We start from the raw sequence: 19,282 nt of genomic DNA, 5'->3' as shown, positions 1-19,282 counted from the left end.
CCTCAAAAGGAAATGTAATGGATTCTCAGGACCGCTGCTTCCTGGCTCATCTCCGGAGCCCCGCAGCAACAATGGTAAGTATCTGGCATTATTGCAGAGTGTTCTAAAGTAGTGCTGATTTGAAGTCTGCATCAAGGCTGGTAGGCGATACAGGCCTTATAAGCTCGCTGCTACACGCAAGGCTAGGATTAGGCTGGCTGGCAGAGGCAGAGGAACAGAGTCTAACACGCCAGAGCAAGTCAAGTTTATCAGATTAATGTCATGAAGCAGATTTTTGTGTACTGTATCACAGAGCCAGGATCAAGTGATTCAGTAACATTCATTCTGTCAGAAATAAGGGGGTAAGGGGGAAACGGGCTTTTCCCCTAAATCTTCGCTAGCACCACAAATGGACTTCCAGATCTTTTGCTCAGATGAGAAAGGGCAAGAAGGAAATGCCACCTCAAAACAGCTCAAACTCACACTCAGGTATACAAGACTCCAAACCCCAAAATTCCATTTTGAAATAACTTAGACGCTTAGAATAAAGGCCTTTGCTATACAGTCTGATGGACTATGAGTTCCTAAATCCAAGGAAATCATCCCAGAGGTAAGGGTTCAAGGGAGCTCTGTGTAGAGCAGTTTATTAATGAAAGGGAAGGAGTATGAGGGCCTCACTTTCCAAGGACCTCCTCTGCTCCTCTTTCTCTCCAGTGAGTAGTACTGCAGGGCTGAACAGACTGGCTTCCCATAAGAGTTCCTTGGGAAATGCTGGAAATCCTGTACTTCCTAGAACCCAACCCCACAGACTCTTATTCAATTGTTTTGGGATATGGTCCAAGTATGACTATATTTTTAAAACTCCAGATAAGTTCTATAGGTGTAAAGTTTTGAATATAATTATCCTAGAGCACAATATACTTGCCAGAATCTGGATCTTTCAAAGATACCGTAGGATAAGTTTCAAGCTCAAGAATTTTTTCAGGATTAAAGTGTAAATTTTCACTAAGAGTCACAATGAACTTGCAATTCAAAGATGGCTAATCATAACTGAGGTTGAAATCCAACTGTAATTGTGTCTATGGTAAAGGGGAATGCTTTGGGGGAGCCTAACACCAGTCCTGCTGCATGGATCTGAGGTAAACAGTTAAGCAGGGTTCAGATACAAGGGCCATTCCCAAGGGTAGTTTCAGCCCAGTAGACAGGACCTGCCACGAGGTCTTGTCAGGAAGTTTCTCAAGACAGCTTCCAGACACAACAAATTGCTATACATGGCAATCTGTGTTGTAAACAGATTTCCACATAATTGTTTTAAACTATTTAGTCTGAGAAAGACTAATTAATAAAAATTACTTTTAGCATTATCCTGTGGACATCCATACGGATAACATATTCTTTGAACTTAAGACACTTCCAACCAACATCTTACAACATGGACAACTGATTAATATTTAATGTCACCAAGATATTCTTCTCAAAAATTCCTCTCTGATTCCTACCACTTTACCTTGATTGCTTTTTCCCCTTGGGGATAGTAGATGATTATTGATTGGTTTTTCTAACACACAACTTACAGGAGTATTTCTTCTACAAGGCAAAATTCTGCAAGGATCTCTGAATTGCTCTAAGGACATTTCCTAAGTATCACTCCATCATTATCCACAGCCTGCTGTTCTTTTATTGAGTTATAATCCCAAAATTCCTTTTTTTTTTTTTTTTTTGGTGGGTAATGGGACTTGAACTCTGGGCTTAGGTGCTGTTCCTCAGCTCTAGGCGAGTGCTCTACCACTTGAGCCACAGCACCACTTCTAGTTTTCGAGTGGTTTATTGGAGATAAGAGTCTCACGGACTTTCCTGCCCAGGCTGGCTTTGAACCGCGATCATCAGATCTCAGCCTCCTGAGTAGCTAAGAGTACAGGCGTTAGCCACCGGCACCCAGCTAATCCCAAAATTCTATTAGCCTTCTAAAGAAGCAATGTGGAGACAACTTCAGCAGTTTAAAAATGTTCAGAGAATGAGTGTCCCTGCTATGGTATGGACCAGATGAGCCAGGTAGGAGAAGAGCAGGTTAGTCTGTGCTACCCAACCTTTAATTAGTGGTCAGCTTTATTCTCTACAGACTTCAGACGTTTGGCATGTGTGGCTAAGATCTGGAATTTCCATGGGACAGGTCCTGGACATCAACAACTGCCATCCCATTCTAGAGCTACAAACCATCTTCCGAGTCCCTACAGAAACATGTTCCTCTACTCAAAGCTACTGTTTGCTGAGTGCTTACTTACATCTCTACTTATCAGTAGATGACCACAGCCAGGAACAGTGATGTTAGTAAAAGATGGAAGAAACAAAGGTTTAAAACACTAGAGGAGCTCAAGCCAGATCTAGAGCCAGAATATTTTTCCTCTAGGAAAAAAAGGAAATAAGTACTTTGGGGAACCTGGAAGTCTTTCTCAGAGTTTTAGCACAATAGTTATCTAAGGGTTGAATACCACTGGCTCTCACAAAATACTAAAGCTGCTCAGGGCTCCTGAACCAACTGAGTAAACGAGTTTAAAATCTTAAAAATGAACTCAGTCATTAAAGCATCATTTAAGTGTATTGCCATCTAAGCAGAAGAGTTAGGGTACACGTGGAAGCCTGTCACTAGAGACAGCTCTCTTCTTTTCCTATTGCATGAGTAAGCTAAAGCTCAGTAAGACACGGGTTAAGATCATGGTGATCTAAGTAAGATCACCACTACACCTGATAACAGTTATAAACCAACCAGAAGTCATTCATATATGTTTGTTTCATTGTTGTTGTTTGGTTTTGGATTCTAGCGTCCCCAGAATGAATTCAACCTGGAGTGTGGCACATTTCCAGCAATGATGCCCCAAACCTCTGTGTTTCCTATGAGGCAGAATACACACTCACTGCTCCCTAATTGTAAATGCATTACTGAAGAAAACTTTTTTGATCCTTTCTCATAAAGAAAAAAAATCTTCACAGTAGCAAGCTCCAAAAGGATGAAAATGGCAGATTCCAGCCTTTTGTGTAGGGAGAGGTCAGATAGGATAATGGTACACACACCAATTACTTGACCTCAGAATTTCCCTGTTGTACATAGATGCCAACACTGTGCTGCATAGCAAAGTCCCCCTTTCCTGCTCTGACAGTGTTGTAAAGGAATTCCTGGCTCCTAACCACTCTGATGGGATGAATACCATTAGCCTCCCTCAAATCAGTACTCTCCTACAGACCAACAATGAAACCAGTTTTCCTCTTAACCTACAGTCCCAATTTCTTGGTGCCTGCTTTCTTGCTCCCTATTTCCAAACCAAAAAAACCATTCCAATGCCTAGCTGACTTTCAGAAAAACCTGATGAATGTCCAATGGATGAACCAATGAGTGAGAGAATAAATATGTTCCAGTGCATGGTATCTGGAATCTTTACCTAAATAAGAAGTACTATCCTCCGTAACAATGAACTCAAAGACTTGGCTGTGGCTGATGAAAAATGTGCTGCTACAGTTGCTGGCCATTTGCAAATAACTGAAATAATAAAACTATCAAAAACTACAACAGGGCTGGGAAGGTGGCTCAGTGGTAGAGCGCTTGCCTTGCATGCATGAGGCCCTGGGTTCGATTCCTCAGCACCACATAAGCAGAAAAAAAAAAGCTGGAAGTGGCGCTGTGGCTCAAGTTAGAGCGCTAGCCTTGAGCTGAAGAGCTGAGGGACAGCGCCCAGGCCCAGAGTTCAGGCCCATGACCGGACCCCCCCCCCCAAAAAAAAACTACAACAAAGATATACTATGAATTTTATGTGAGGTACTAGTAAACACAAAAGTTGGGCAGAGGTTATTGGTAAAAATAATACAAAGGGAAGGTCTATCAGATTGTTTAGTATCTTTCCAAGAATTATAAGTAGAAGTTTATCAGAAAAGAACAAATTTTGCCTCATACTACATTTCAGAGTTATAAGTCAAACCCATTCCTACAGAAAGTTAGATTATCCCCCCCAAGAAAAACTGGTCTGCCCCCTTGCTATGAAGAAATGCTGCAGAAGTGAGGTGGGAACTCTGAGAACACCAGATATTACAGAATGCTGTGTGTGACACTGATGATGTTCAGGTTAATCATGGGTACAGCTCTCACTTGAAAGCATTCTACCATTTCCTGATTTATCTGAAACCTCATGTGTGGACAGGTCAGATAATTTGTCACTTAGAACATACTTCATGACAGGAAACAGAACATACACACACTAAATGATAAGAGACACAACCAAGTGCCTTGAATGAGAAATTTCATAGCCAGGTGCTTGTGACTCATATCTATTAATTCTAGCTACTCAGGACGTTGAGATCTAGAGGATCTTGGTTCAAAGCCAGACCAGGTAGAAAAGTTCTGATATTCCATCTTCCAAAATAACCATCCAAGGGCCTGGCTAGAAGTGTGGCTCAAGTATGGGGCACCAGCTAAGCATATGCAAGGCCCCGAGTTCAAAGCCCAGTACCATTAAAAAAAAGAAAGTTTTAGTTTCCTCACCTGTAACAGTAAGTCTCAAGGCAGCCTAGATCCAAGCTTGCCAATTCTACAGCTTACCACTCTTGCTCAGAATTCTGTGGTCCTTATGTGTTAGTTTGTCCTCTTATGATAGTTCGTGGTTCAAAAATTGCTGCTACCAAGTTCAAAGCACCACATACAGACAACCTCTGGAGATAGAAACTCTTCTTATTCAAAAAGAGTAAATTTTTTTTCTAGAAGCACCCATACAAGTTCTCTTCCTGTCCAACTGGCCAAACTTGGAATTTGCTAAGCCAGTAACTGGCAAGAGAAATAGAAATACAATGACTGGTGTAGACTAATGAAGAGATAGTTCCAGAACTTGAGTCTACAAGCACAGAGAACAGTGGAATAAAATGAGGGCTCTGCCTGTCTGAAGGGTGATCTGACAGATCTGGGTTGATGACAAACAAGCATGTTCCCAATGACCACATTTCTCTGCAGTGCTTGCCCACAACTTGAGATTACAGAATCTGTAGCAATTTACATTATCTTCCAGAGATGTGGAAAACTGGAAAGCCACAAGAAGCAAAGTATGTGGCAGGCTTCTTTGGCAGCCAGCACATTGAATGGCCACAGTGCTACAGATGACTAGGAATGAGCAATCCTAAGGAGATTTCATCCAGAATTTCAGACACTCAGATCAAGTGCAGTAAGCAGAGGACAGAACAACTCTTTCATTCCCTAAGACTCTAAAGGCTTTCTCTAAATGTCAACCAAAAGATAAGCTTTTTTATCCTCACTATAGCTGACCAAGTCAAGTGCTTGCTTCCCCTTAAATGGAATAGAGTGCTTTTCTCCCCACACCTTTCCAAGTCCTCCTGATCTAAGAAAGAACTCCATGTGATAGTCTAACACCCACTTCATGCTTCAATTTCTGCTGAAGCATCTACCACAGCCATCTTCAGAATGCAGGGGTTGCTAGGCTTCTTTTGCTCCCTCTTTGATCATAAAGATTCATCTACAGGAGCTCAGCAGCCCTGAGGGAGGTGAGTGCCATTCACATTCTAATATACAGGGAGGCAGGAGGCTCTTGAGTATAAAAGCTACTTTTCTGCATTTGAGAGCACCAACCCGACTGTTTTCTTTGCATTCAGACAGGGTTAGCAGTCTGTCTCTTCACATAGGAACTAGGAAGCAAAAAAGAGTCTTTGCTTGTGAGTCAGGTGGGGATGGAAGAAAAATGTGTAGTAGGGAAACACACAGACAAGGCAGAATTCCCCAAAGCCACAACCAGCCCTCAGTGATGTATCACTGGGGGAACACAGTTAAGAAATCAATAATGTGCAGTGGCCAAATATGTGATAAAAGCTCAGCAGCAGGCAGGTAGATGGGTGTTGACTCTACCTGAACAGATGTGCATGTTTTTTAACTCTACATTCCATGAGTCAAGGTACATTTGTAGAGGAAGGGAAACAACCCAAGAAAAGCCTATCTTCCAGAACCAAATTCATGCAGAGTCTATCATTATCATTCCAGGCAGACAACACATCGTGAGAAAAACACTGCACCTAGAAATAAAACACCACCCGCAAATATTCACACTCCCAGCAGACTACAAGTGAAAGTAGGCTCCTTGGTAAGGCAAAATTCACCTGCTAATGAAAGATAGCACGCTCTTTGGACTATGGATATTTCTAGCTATCAATGGTGCTGAGAGGCAGGTGACATGATGCAAGATGTGTCATAATACAATGACCCACACACACTCACACCTGCAGGTGAGTGCATACACACAAACAATTGGGCTCTCACAAGGCAAACAAAGTATTCAAATCCCTAACAGCCAAGACAAACAGGGCCTTATAAATGTGCCATCTGTCACATTTATAGGATGTTCTAACCCAAACAAAAGCACCAACCAAAGCTTGGTGCACTGAAGAGATTTATAGCCCAAGCTGTGGCTCTTGGGTCCTCCTCTATCACCTTGGGTATGTCACTCAACCTCACCAGTCTGAAAATGGCTCCTCTGTAATTACCTGCCCAATTATTCACACCTCCTAGGTTCTTAGAACCTTCTGGATAGGAAATTAACACTAAACTACAAAGTACCATCTGACTGCAAGGAGTCTCTCTTACTTAATACATGCTTGGTATGTCTCATTCTATAAAAAATTAACAGCTTATCAAATTCTACAACTCTAGTTATAGGCCCTGATTCAGTAGGGTAGAGAAAGGGAAAATCTAGGGGAGAGGAGAAGAAGAATTGTGTTTAAGAGCAAAAGAGAGAAATGAAGACCCATTTCTACTAGGTGTGTATAACCCACTCACCAGTAAGGACTAGGTGCTTACAGAAGTGACAAATGGCCCCAGTACCTTGGAGACTTACCTTGTATACAGCTGCCTTTCTTGATCTTAAGTAAAGATTGGTGTTCTGCCTCATGCATTTTAAAGCTGGGTCTTCCTCCTCCTGGAACAATAAAAGTATTTGCATAGGGACCACTGAAGGTGAAAGCTTGGAACTAAGTGAAATGCCCATCTGGTAAACCTGGGGTCATTTCCATTATTTAGCCAAGCAAAAGAGTTAGGGTGGCAGATAGTAAGCATCTTGTACATGCCCAACTCCCAGCTGGTGGTACAGTACAACTAAGCATAAACCTTTATTGTCAAAATGGAGGTTGGAGCTGCTGGTTCCTCCCTCAGGGTGCTGCTGTTAGACTTGTGGTTCTCAACCCTGTTCACCCTACAACCACCTGGAGAGGTGCTTAAAATACCAATGCCAGAGCTGCTGTGGGTAATAGCAACTACATCCTATCTGGAAATGATTCAGCACTGGGATCGTCTAAAAGTGTTCTAGCAATTCTAGTCACAGAATCTGAAGTGACCCCAGGAAACCTCTCACAGAGAGGTGGCAGTAAGGCATTTAACCAGCCTTGGCCAAAACTGCCAAAGGACATGTGGCCTAATAAAATAAATGCCAGAAATTAATATTAAAAAGATGTCTGACAGTAACACCTTCTTGCTAAACCAGGCGGTGTTAATGTATTTCTTGGTGTTACAAAAACTACACCTCATCAACGCTTTCTTATAAAACTTGCCATGAAAAAGTCTTGTTTCACAATTTCCAAAACAGATACAGCCTTCAGATGACTTCAAAAGGAAATGCCCACAGATAAACAGGTGTAAAAGTGTTTCACCAGGAATTATCCCAAACCACAGAGAATACCAGAATACCAATGATAGCCTCAAGTCCTCATAAGAAAAGGAAAGGGAAACAGGCATTGGCACATCCAACAAGGGGAGGTCTCAAAATTTGAGGAATAACAGAGCATATGGAAGATAGCAAGGCCCAACCCAAGGGAAAAGAAAGGAAAATCTAAGGCTGATCTCTCTTCCTACAAAATTCATACTTCTGCCACAATGGACCAGAATGTGATTATGTCCACAAACTGTACAGAACAGTAAATGATTTACAAAGCAATTAATGTCTCATTTCAATGTCTAAGGTTTACTGAGTACTCACATTGTGACTAAATTAACAGTTCACCACATTCTACGTCACTAAGTCTTCACAATGTCTCAGCAAAGTCCATATTATTATCCCTACCTCCTCAATGAAAAACTGAGATTCATGATCACACAGGTAGTATCTAAAGACAAGCCATCTCTTCCAAACACATCACTATCAATTCCTCTGGAAGCACCACAATCCCCTCAACTGGCATCTATTTCTCTGGTAATGCTTAGATAAAACATTTACAGTCATCCCTATGTAACTTAGCACTTTCTACCCTTTTGCTACCTAGTAATCAAGATCTCTAGAATTCAATAAGAGCTTCCTTTTATGTGTATATAAAAGTCAATGTCATGACATGGTAGCAGGAGCTGAAATGATTCCAAACATAAGCAAACCTGCTGACCAGCTGGTCTGGCTGGCACAACATTGCTGTCCCTAATAAAAAGAGCACTTAACAGTATACAAACCAGTAAGCTGAGAAGACTTGTGCTAATAGCAGGAGTAAGCCACTAATCTGCCCAGTGCTGACAGACTATAGCTGCTGTGGGATGTATGTTCAGGCATCCTTTCATCATCATTGCTCAACATGCAAATGAATAAGCAGGCTCCTTACCTAATCACATTCTCTGACTGCGATGACAGTCTACACTGGGTGGAGTGCAGACTTCACAAGGCATGAGGTCTTATTCGACTTCCAGTCAACTTAGGTCCTGATACAAATTCCAGGTGGAATCTAACCTAACAGTGGATCTGCAACTTCCACACAGGACAGAGAGCAAAGCAGATACAAGAGAACATCACAACCAAGAGGTTGTGGAAAGGATAAGGGGGTAGGTAGGGAGATTGTAGGAGAGAAGATGCAGGGTGGAGACAGATTGAGTACCATCTCCTAACATCACTAAGTGTCAATATGCTTGCTCGGAAGTAGACGTAATGAATAATTAAATAGCTTAGATTCACTGATTCAAAGTCTTCAGTCTAGCTTGCCTCTCTTCTCCCTACAATTCCATTTTGGATTTACTTTTGCTCTTTGCAGAACATGAGGACCTTGGCAGTCACTCAGTGAGTTGAAGCAATAAATAAGCCTTGGAAAGTTCCATGTTGATTCCTAAAATAGCAACTTTCAACAACAAAGCACAGGAACAGCCCTATGCATGCTCTACTTGGACTAGGTCTCTGGGGATCTGCAAGGCAGGCCCTAGATGAAAGAGCCCACTCTCTAATCTGACCTCTGTTTTAACACAGAAAACAGCGCAGCTTTTGTTTTATTCCTCCACCACCTCAAGTGGGCCAAAATTCTTATCTGTTCTGCACCAAAGTTCTTATGCCCTTCTAGTTACAAGTCTCCAAATGACCTTTCATGTCCTATATGCTTTTCCATCACCCCAATAACTCCATCCAGCAGCCACGACTTCAGCCAAGAACATCAATGGCCAGCCATAAACAAAATGCATCTTTCTGGAAAGCTTGGACTACGAAGAAGAAAGGGTCTGGGATTTGCAAGCAGGTACATGATCTTGAAGGTGGCACTTCCTAGACACATAGCTTTTGATCTCCAAGTCACTAAATTTAGTGATGATTATGCTCTATAGTAACAAAGGTAAAGACTTTACTATCTTTTTCTGGAAGACGCCAATACAATGGCTGGTTTACAGTGACTCGTCAATGTCCCTTCTCTTCCCTTTGGTCACATGGCCTTTACTGCTATTCCAACCACCACTGTTCTGGAACATCCCTAGCCTGGACCTCTCATCATAAAGTAGCCTCCTAACAACAAGTACCAGTCCTCCTTGGATTAGATCATGAAACACAACTCCAGGTAGTTTCTGCTCAGTGGCTGCTCCTTCAGTGGCTGTTCTCTATATTGGGAAAGCAGAACTTTGCACATTTCCTCGTACGACCTTAGTCTTGCATAGGATAGATAGTCTCTGCTGATGAAAAACCCCCAAACTGACTGATGCTCACACTATACTAAAGTGAGTTCTGTTAGAAAAGCTCTGGAGAAGCCTGTTTCTCTCTGGGCTAGGGTCCCCATCTACCTCCACCCCAGTGTGAACACACCAGGCTTCCAAACCAGCAGACCTGTCACCAGGTTATAAGATTCACTGCTTCCTTTCAGAGTAATTAACAATACCAGAAGGAAGACACAGATTGACAGAAATTCCCAAAGAAGTGTTTAAGGAAACACTGAAAATGGATGACAGCTAACTGTGCTTTTGTAGCTCTTGGTAAAGCCAGAAAAACCGAACTTGGAGACGAACTCTCTGGCTCATTTCCTCAGGCCCGTTTTGGAAGCGGTGAGCAGGGGACAGCAATGCAATCCTGATTTGCATCAAAAATGTCATTTCTTCTTAAAAAGGGGTCAAACCTATCATCACAGCTTGTGCTTATTGGTATGTTGTCCCACTTGCTTCTTCTAGAAAACCATTTCCAGGAAAAGCCACCTAATCAAGTGGAAACGGAGCCCCTGCTGGGGGTCTCACTGCACTAGTTCCACAGAACTCAAGCCCTCAGCCTCTGTCCTTGGTAAGATCTGCCCCTGTTGGCAGATTGGTTTTCCAGGGAAAACTAAGGAGAGAGTTATTTTTGCCTACTCAGCAAAAAGGCAGAATCTACTTACTAAACACAATCAAATTTTACAAGGCACTGAAGTGATGACCCCCAAGGTAAGGGCCTACAAGGTGATAAATATCTTATAAACTCAAAGGTCACAGACCTGGGTGTTTATGAGCACAAGAGATGTTTACGGCTATCCACTCAGCTAGAAATTTCCTTCCAACCTTACTCTTTTTCTTTATCACCAGCCACATTATTATTATTCTCCAATTATTTTTGAAAAATACAAAGCAAAGGAGACTATAAAAGAGCTTTATGAGACTGTTGAGCCAAATCAGTATGCCAGAAACAAATCAATGCCTCAAAGAGTTCTGAATACAATTATAGGCAAACAATAGTCAGACGTATCTGGTAATCTCCCTACAAACCATTATTGCATAGATTAAAAGATGACAGATACTTCTCTCTGTTCCCCAATATTAATAGTGATATAAAGCACATTTAATAAACCCTAACTGCCAGAGCCCCAAGTCGGAATATGGATCTGCCTCCTTATAGACTGGTATGTGCATGCAGGCTCAGTTTAATAATATACAATCTCAGGTCAATCAAAATCTACCCTCACCAGCGCTCTATTTATTATCGCCTTTGCCACAACCTACACCCAATCAGATGCTGTCCTAAAACTCTCTTGGCTGGCAGCTGTACAAAAATCTGCACAGCATCAGCATAACAAGTGACAGGTCTCCCCATCAATTACAACTGTGAGGGAGAGACAGCTTCAGTGGGGACATAACCCCACCGTCAGATACCACCTTCATTTCTGACGGACCATCAGATCAGAAAAGAAGCTGTCATCAATGCAGAAAAGGAACCCAGCTCCTCATTAGCCAGAGTTTCCTTTGCTTTCCTTTTTCTTCACATACATCAAGGAGTAATAATGGGCCAACTCAACTCTGACAGCTCCTATGTAAATGGCATTTAAATGCAGGCAAGCAGCTCACAAACAAAGGGGCTCTAGCTAGGTTGCAGCTCATAGACCCACTTAGACCTAGAGTCTGTGCTGAGGATCTCTAGTGTATGAGCATCTCGATGATCACAACAAGGGTACTAAGGAGCTTTGTGCATCTCCATGATCCCAACGAGAGTACTACGAGCTTTGTAAATCTCCATGACCACAACAAGGGTGCTGAGAGCTTTGTGCTTCTCCATGATCACAACAAGGATATTAGGAGCTTTGTGTATCTCCATGATCACAATGAGGGTGGTGGGAGCTTTGTGCATCTCCATGACCACAACAAGGGTATTAGGAGCTTTGTGAATCTCCATGATCTCGAGGGTACTGGGGAGCTTTGTAGGATGGTCAATGGGCAACCTACTGGAGTCCAGGGACAGGTTCTCAGGACAGTAAGTGGGAAGCACCTGACTCCTGGCCTGCCTGCCCATATCCCTAGGAAGGGCTCTCCCTCCAGCCATACCAGCCTCCTGGATGTCTCCTAACCATACATCTGCTTAGGTTCTCTTACCCCACTGCTTCTCTTAATCCAAATCCTCCATTTAATTCTGTTGGGTCCAATTCAAGACCAATTTGCCTTATAGAACCTACCTATCCCCACAACCAGCAGGAAGTTGGAGGCATTAGGCTTGCTGTGGCACTCACTCAGAACACTGAACAACAAACACTACGATGTCTTAAATTAAACACAGGTGTTAGACCCCAACTGACCACCAAGTTCCTTAGCCAGAAGTATTCTGCTTCTCTCTCCTGTCTCATAGGTAGCATGAATACAGAACCCACTTCCTGAAGAATGAGGCCAACTGTGTGGAAACTATAAGGATGAGTCACTAGGCATCTTCAAGTACAGATGCTCCCTCCAATAAGCTTCCCCAGCTTCTACTTCAGCAATAGCCCCACACAACTGCTGGTATGACACATGCCATATGTACCTATGACATTGGAGTTGTTGATTTCTTTCTCTAGTAGCTGATCAAAGGAAGCCAATGATGAAGAAGAATGGCAACATTTACTGAAGATTTTGCAACATCCAAAGAGTTGTTGGAAGGACTTGTACCTTACCTGGAAGGTACAGTTGCTACTCTAATTTTGCTGATGCGGGAACTGAGGATCCAAGAGGTCACAGGTCACAAAAGTAGCTGAGTAGACACTAGGCCCCTGACACTTGCCACATACTATGCCCACCAAATAACTACACAACAAATAAGGAAATGACAAGACCTCGATCAGAAAGGTATGAAAGGGGTTTGAAGAACAATGGACTTAAAATAAGATTTACTATTCTAGAATCTTGGTTGTCAATTATGGGGCAGACCTCAACAAATGCATAACCTGTCATTTTCTTTATCTACAAAAACAATGGGGATAATAAAATCCATCTTATAATTTTGATGAGAAGAGAAAAATATGAATGAAAGCTCCTTGTAAATTGTGGTCAACTGTAACATGCTGTACAGTTAACAGCCACGTGAGTTACTTTACAAGAATCCAAAATCCATACTTCAGAATTTCTGAGATTAGACAGGAGGGAGAAAAAGGCACAACTGCTGTCAGTTGTGAGCCAAACATCAGACCAACAACTTGGAGAAGCAACTTGTATAAAGTTGATCTGAATTTTTAGCCCTCAACATTCAGTACCAGTTCCATGCCTGGCCAAGATCTAAGCAGAATCACTGAATTTAACATATTAAGGAACATACTAACCCCAACTGTTAGTGATGTTAATATTCCTCACATTGTCTGAGGACAGCAGAAGGTCAGGGGCTACTTTAATTTCAAGGATGTGATGAAACGACCTATGGACTGAAATGAATATATAAAAGTGCCCAGCATCACACACTAAATATGGGTGATCCAAACAAAGTTTTCCCTCACCCTTTTAGACCTCATCAGGAAACAAAGCTTTTGAGATGTCAGAAAGGTTTAGATATCTCTCTAAGGGAAAGTTAGTCCTCACACTTAAGAAACAAAGGCCTCCATACTCAAGTCATTTGCTACTCTTGGCCTCTTAGAAGACATGGTATGAAAGTAGCCAGGAATGGCTCAAGAGACCTTGATCTTGACAACTTTTTCCCTTATCAAATGACCTATTCAGGAGGGAAGGAGGAAAGGAGGATGGATGGATGGGGGGGTAGATGAGTGGATGGATGGATGGATGCATGGACAGAATGAGTAGAAAGGTGGGTAGGTGGATGAACAGAAGGATGAATGGATGGGTGGGTGGATGAACAGAGGAACAAACAGGCAAATTCTTATCAAACCCAGGGAGAAAAACAATTTTCATAAAAAGAGGCATGTTAGAGTATTTATAACATAGAATTCAGGGAAACAAACTAGTTTCTTTTCAGAATACATGTACACATTCAAAGCACAGAGGAATCAGCTCCACAGCGAGGATATGGAATTCACTGCTGACCTATCATGGCGGGCATACCTTTTTCATCACTCTACAAAGTGGTAGTTTAAAAAATCCACTCAGAAGACTAGTTATACATGTCTTTATGGCAAAGCCATAAATTTGCAACTGAGGTATTTTTAAAAATTAAATTATTTTAAAAATTGATTTTAACTGAAAAAGAACTGGCTTCTCTCTTCATCTCTAACAGGAGATGTAGCTTAAGAAAAGAATGTCTATTGTTCTCAAAGAGAGAACTCTAAAGGCTGTCCTTAAGATGCATACTTTTCCTGTTGGCCACAACACTGTCAAGGACAGCACATTCTTGGCAATCTTACAGCTCAGGGGGCAGCATCTCCTCTGAGAGCACCCTGCCCCCAGCCACCTCCGGCAGGCATGCTTCACTCCTCCATCTCACTAGGCACACGATGTGTGTGTGCGCGTGCATGCGCACACATACACACATACACACACACACACCACACACACACACACACACACACACACACACACACACACACACACACACACACACACACACACACACACACACACAGTACCTGTTGATTTTCCCAAGTGCCAATTCAGTCCCCAAGGGCACATTCACTGTGCAGACTGAAAGCAGGACTACAGGTGACAAAAGGAGCACAGCTCCTATTCTTCGGAGCCCTATTCAGTGCACCATGATAGAGCAGGCCCATGCTATGCAGGGTTCTCCAACCCAGAGGTGGACAGTGGGAGAATTCCACTGGGACAGTGGGTCCCATCACACAGACACTGTGCCAGCTACAGACCCTCATCTGCTGCCTGGCTCAAACCTGACCATAAAGGGCTGTTGTGAATGGAGCTCCAATCTTTTGCTGACAATCTACCTTTCTCAGTCTCTCATTCTCACTGCAGCTACCCAGGGGAATTACTGGGGTGGAAGCTTCACCATTCCCTTTAAGGAACAAGAAAACAGATGAAGTGGCTCAGCTTTCCACAACACCTGCACCACATTCACAAAGTGGACTTAAACACACTGTGACTCAAAACACTGCACCAAGAAAATGTGAATGTGACAAAATGCCTTCAAACTGCAAGATCTTTACTCAGAAGTTCACAAGGGAGAGCCTTCATGGAGTACTGGTAAAATTGTACAGACTTGGAAGATGGAAATGGAAACAGCACACTGGCCTCAAATGTGTTTTCATTACTACGGTCCCTGCTGAACCACAAGCAGTACTGTGAGCCAGCCCTGCTCAGCTGCTAGCTTCTCCCTTTTGTTGTTTACCAGAACCTCCACATGACCACAGAGATGTAACAGGTGATACCCAGAGTCTAAGTCCCAAGATTTAAAGCAGAAAGGCCTACCAACTGACTAAGCTTACAGAAACTAAGACATTTCCCAGCACTGGCCACTATCCAATCAGAGGCTAGGCAGAGCCAGTGATGTCCACATGATATCAGACTCCACTCTCCTGGTCTGCTAGGCCAGCCAGCACTGGCTTTGTGATGCTTGCCACACAAGACAAGTAACCAGTGAGCCCTGAGGAAGGGAGGGTATGAGCCATGTCTGCACTCAGGGACAGAGTGCTCGAGGCTGAGAGAACACAATGCAAAAGAATCTGTGGGTGGAATGGTAGGCTCACTTCCAGAACAACAAGGAGGTTCCCCTAGGACTGATCTGGGGACTGGCAGGAAATGAGGTGAGAGGTAGCAGACCCCAGGCAGTGAGGGTAAGTATGGTCTCTGAACTGTCCTGTTAGAAGAGAACAGGAAGGTGCTCTGGAGGGCTATGAGCAGAGGTCTGACAGGATCTGAATACATTTTACAGGGTCCCCTGGCTGCTGAGCCAAGAGCACTTGGAGGAAGGTAGATCTGCTGGAGCCCAAGGCCATACAGCACCAGCACATTCATTGGTGTTGAGACAGAGGTGCTGAGAAATGGTTGGGCTCTGTTCCGTCTGGTTTTAGCCCTTGGTGGTTGTTAACTAATGCCAAAATAAGTAGGCATTATCTCAGAAGCATTACTGCTCCAGCCTCAAAAGAACCTAGATCCACAGCCCTTAGAACTAAAGAAAGCCAGGCAGACAACCCAACTGACCAGCAGTAAACAAAATCCAATTGAAAGCTACATCCCACAGCAATGGACATGCCTGCCTGAGCCAAAGGAAACCCAGCACTTACAAGGACCTGGCATGTATAGGGAAAGTGTGACAGATCAGTAAATTTCACAGCACCACTTCTGGTGTCCTTCAGGCACTGCCACAGCCGTGACAACCCCAGTGCCCTAATTTATCAAGCAATGCAATCCCTACAGCATCAGGTCTGCAGAAGGTAGGAGGCACCTGTGTACTAGCACTTGCTGAATGATGTACTTACCCACTCCCACCTTTCAACGGCAAGAACTGTCTTTAAACACAGTATCATTTGTCCCTTGTTGGTGTCTTTTTTTCCCCTCCCAGAAATACCCTAATTATCATGCTGGAGAGCTGGGGAAAATGGCTTTTATGCAGTTTTTATCTCCCAAACACAGAACTGTCAGGGGTTTATTTATTTGTGTTTTTACAGTAAAACGATGCTCTCCTGTAATTGAGACTATTATGGAGAGGGCTGGCATGTGTTTTCCGCAAGATTAAAGGCTATTTCTGTTTTCAAAGCCACTACTGCTTCTTGGAAAACTCCCTTCCTATGCTAAACTAAATCAAGTAAGCCAAAATTCTACATTCACCTGGTTTGCATTACACCACTACAAACAGGACTGGGAGAGGCAATTTCATTCATGAATTGATTCAAGCAGTATTTACTAAACCCTATTGCACCAGACACTGTGGGGGTGGAAAAATACAGCACAAAATAAAACACAGTCTTTGCCCTCCAGGGGCTCTGATTCCAGAGGGAAAACACATAGAAATGACTATGCTACAAGGCAGACTGTGATAAGAGCTATAATAGAAGTAGAGTAACATGCAGCAGGAGGAAGAGGGCTGGCCTACCTGGTGGGGAGGAGTGGTTTGGGAAACATGGCTAGGAGGGTGATTTGGGAAAAGTGATGACAGGAACTGGATCCTCAAGTTATCTGCCTAGGAAAGGTAGCAAAGGACCAGAACTAGGCAAATACTGAGCCTGATTAACTGAAGAACTACACTCAGGGAGGTACAGAAAGATCTGGAAGGGGGCTTGGAGCACCTTCTTGACTATAGATTTTAGAGGATCCTGGAGAAGCATTTTAAATGTCTCAATAGGAAAGGAAATGCCCATCTTGGGCTCATCCCATGCCATCCTTGTTGCCCTTCATGGCAATGGAGTATGGCACCAGAAACAGAGCATCAGGTCAAGTTTTACTACATGCTCATCCTTCCTAGGAGGCCATCTAGACTTCTCTTCTGCAATGGAACTCCACCAACAGGGCACGGAGTGCATGGAGTAAGTAAGAGCACGCTGACCAAAGTAGCTGTGCAAAAGTTGGGCATCATCAAGGGAGAGATGCAGGACTACTGCATACAGGATTGCCCAAAAGACAAGAGAGCATCCCAGCTCTGGCAACCTCCATCTCTACTGTAAAATGCTGCTTTCAAAACACTGTGTCAATATGTAGGCTATAGAATTGGAAGTATAATGATGTTACCATTACTTCACAATGTCCTTTCTCATCACAGTCCTCAAAAACACACTCAAATATAGAATCCAAGTTCATACTAATTAGGAACACATTTTATGGGTTAATTTAACCAAGGCTTTGGAAGTCCTGCTTCACCCAAGGTCAGACTGTCAGTGTCTTCTGCAACCCAGCCCATCATTTTCTCCTACCTCACAGAGAATGTTAATAGTCACATTCAAATTCCCATGGAAACACATGCATAATCCCTGTTCACCTGCGCTCCTATAAACTACTACGTTCTTTCTGTCTCTTAAAATTTCTACCTTCCCAAAGCTGCCTTATATCCACATGATGGTCTAAATGTCAGGATTTTGAATAACTAGTCCTCTCTGTAAAGACAACTGCTGAGAGAGAGAAGGGTATTCATTCCCTTTACTAAATAGCTACTACATGTCAGGGCCTTCCTTTACATAAATACAACAACAAAAAATACTCACTCCATGTGAATTATGGGCCAAGGGTTTTACTAAGCTTTGTAAGTGGGACCACAGTTAATCCTCACCAGAAATCAAAGGCTGGTGGTTTGGTTTTGTATATGAGAAACTTGAGGTTCAGAAATGGCTGGGAATTTTCTCCAAATCGTTTCTCCCAAGTCATAGAGATGGAGTCTGAGCCAAAGTTTTCTATCTCTGGAGCTGGTACTTTGGCCATGGGTATGCAGCCCAGAGTGATGGCACAAGAAAAGCAAGGGAGATGTGACAGATGCAAAATAGCAAGTGCTGGGTCCTGGAATCTGTGGAGGTGCAGAAGGAGGGAGCAGGGGGCAGTCCAGCAGACTGTGACTTCCCTAGTGCTAGCAACTGGGGCCCTGTTGAGATACTGAATGTCAGCCAAGCATTCTAAGCACGGCAGTGGCCTGCTCAAATTTGTATATTCTAGTAAAAACACCTCTGGTTTCAGTGTAGAGAATTGATTTTATCCGGTCAGGGCAAGCCTGAGGGCAGACAGAGAGGTGAGGAGGTTTCACCGCCTTCTAACTACCAGCTGAGGAGGGCAGCAAGAGGGAGGGCGTTCCTCCTTGTTCAATAAATATTTGTTAATTGCAGTATTGATTGGTTACAAGCAGAACAATCTGTTGTACCTATTGGGGCATGTCAGCTCTATCACACAGTCGTTCCAGTGTGTGATCACAAGCTAGGTGCAAGGTCTCAGACTGAGACGGCCTCTCTTCACAGGCAACGGCACTCTGGGGTCTGAGTCCTAATTTCTTGTTTTTATTAATCATAGAATTTCAAATGAAATGTGAGCCCCAGGTTCTGGGCATGTGGATGCATGTAACTTCTTTTAAAGAAGGAGTGGTATGTTTCATGATATGATTTTCCCAGTCTGGTGCAGAATAGCCAGCTGTGTTCCCTGTAGGCAAGAGTGAGTGGACAAGAAAGGGAGAGAATGATAGCTACGCAGAAGATGAGCCCAAGTTCTCCACCCAAAACCTGAATGATCTCCCACAGTAAGACAAGTTTTAAGCTCTGCCACATGGAGGCGGGGAGCTGGGGTCACTGTTTCACAAGGAAACTGTTCAACATCCTGGTTAGATGGACTCCAGAAGCCTACAACTGTTCTCAAACGTCCACTTATCACCCCCCCCCATCAATCCTAACAAGGAATGCAGCTGTAGAACCAACATGGCAGAGACCTCTGGACATTTGTTCAGTTCACCCTGAGTCTTAAGACAAAAGCCCATGATACCCT

General features: G+C 43.3%; 1 protein-coding gene across 6 annotated transcripts in view; it reads right to left on the bottom strand.

Annotated features, from left to right (window-relative positions):
- Window positions 1-19,282, bottom strand: part of Auts2 (activator of transcription and developmental regulator AUTS2) — an 836,783-nt gene that overhangs the window by 631,821 nt on the left and 185,680 nt on the right. For 3 of the 6 annotated variants that reach the window (XM_070035587.1, XM_070035588.1, XM_070035590.1), the window contains exon 2: window positions 6,855-6,935. The exons of the other annotated variants lie outside the window; for them this stretch is intronic. In XM_070035587.1, the coding sequence (XP_069891688.1) occupies window positions 6,855-6,935 (81 nt within the window). The remainder of the gene's footprint in view (window positions 1-6,854; window positions 6,936-19,282) is intronic. 6 annotated transcript variants of the gene reach the window in all.

This window comes from Dipodomys merriami, unplaced genomic scaffold (assembly GCF_024711535.1).
Source record: "Dipodomys merriami isolate MVZ:Mamm:240054 unplaced genomic scaffold, mDipMer1.0.p SCAF_26, whole genome shotgun sequence".
Taxonomy (NCBI): domain Eukaryota; kingdom Metazoa; phylum Chordata; class Mammalia; order Rodentia; family Heteromyidae; genus Dipodomys; species Dipodomys merriami.
Note: the sequence above shows the minus strand (reverse complement) of the source record. Positions and strands in the feature narration are given on the sequence as shown.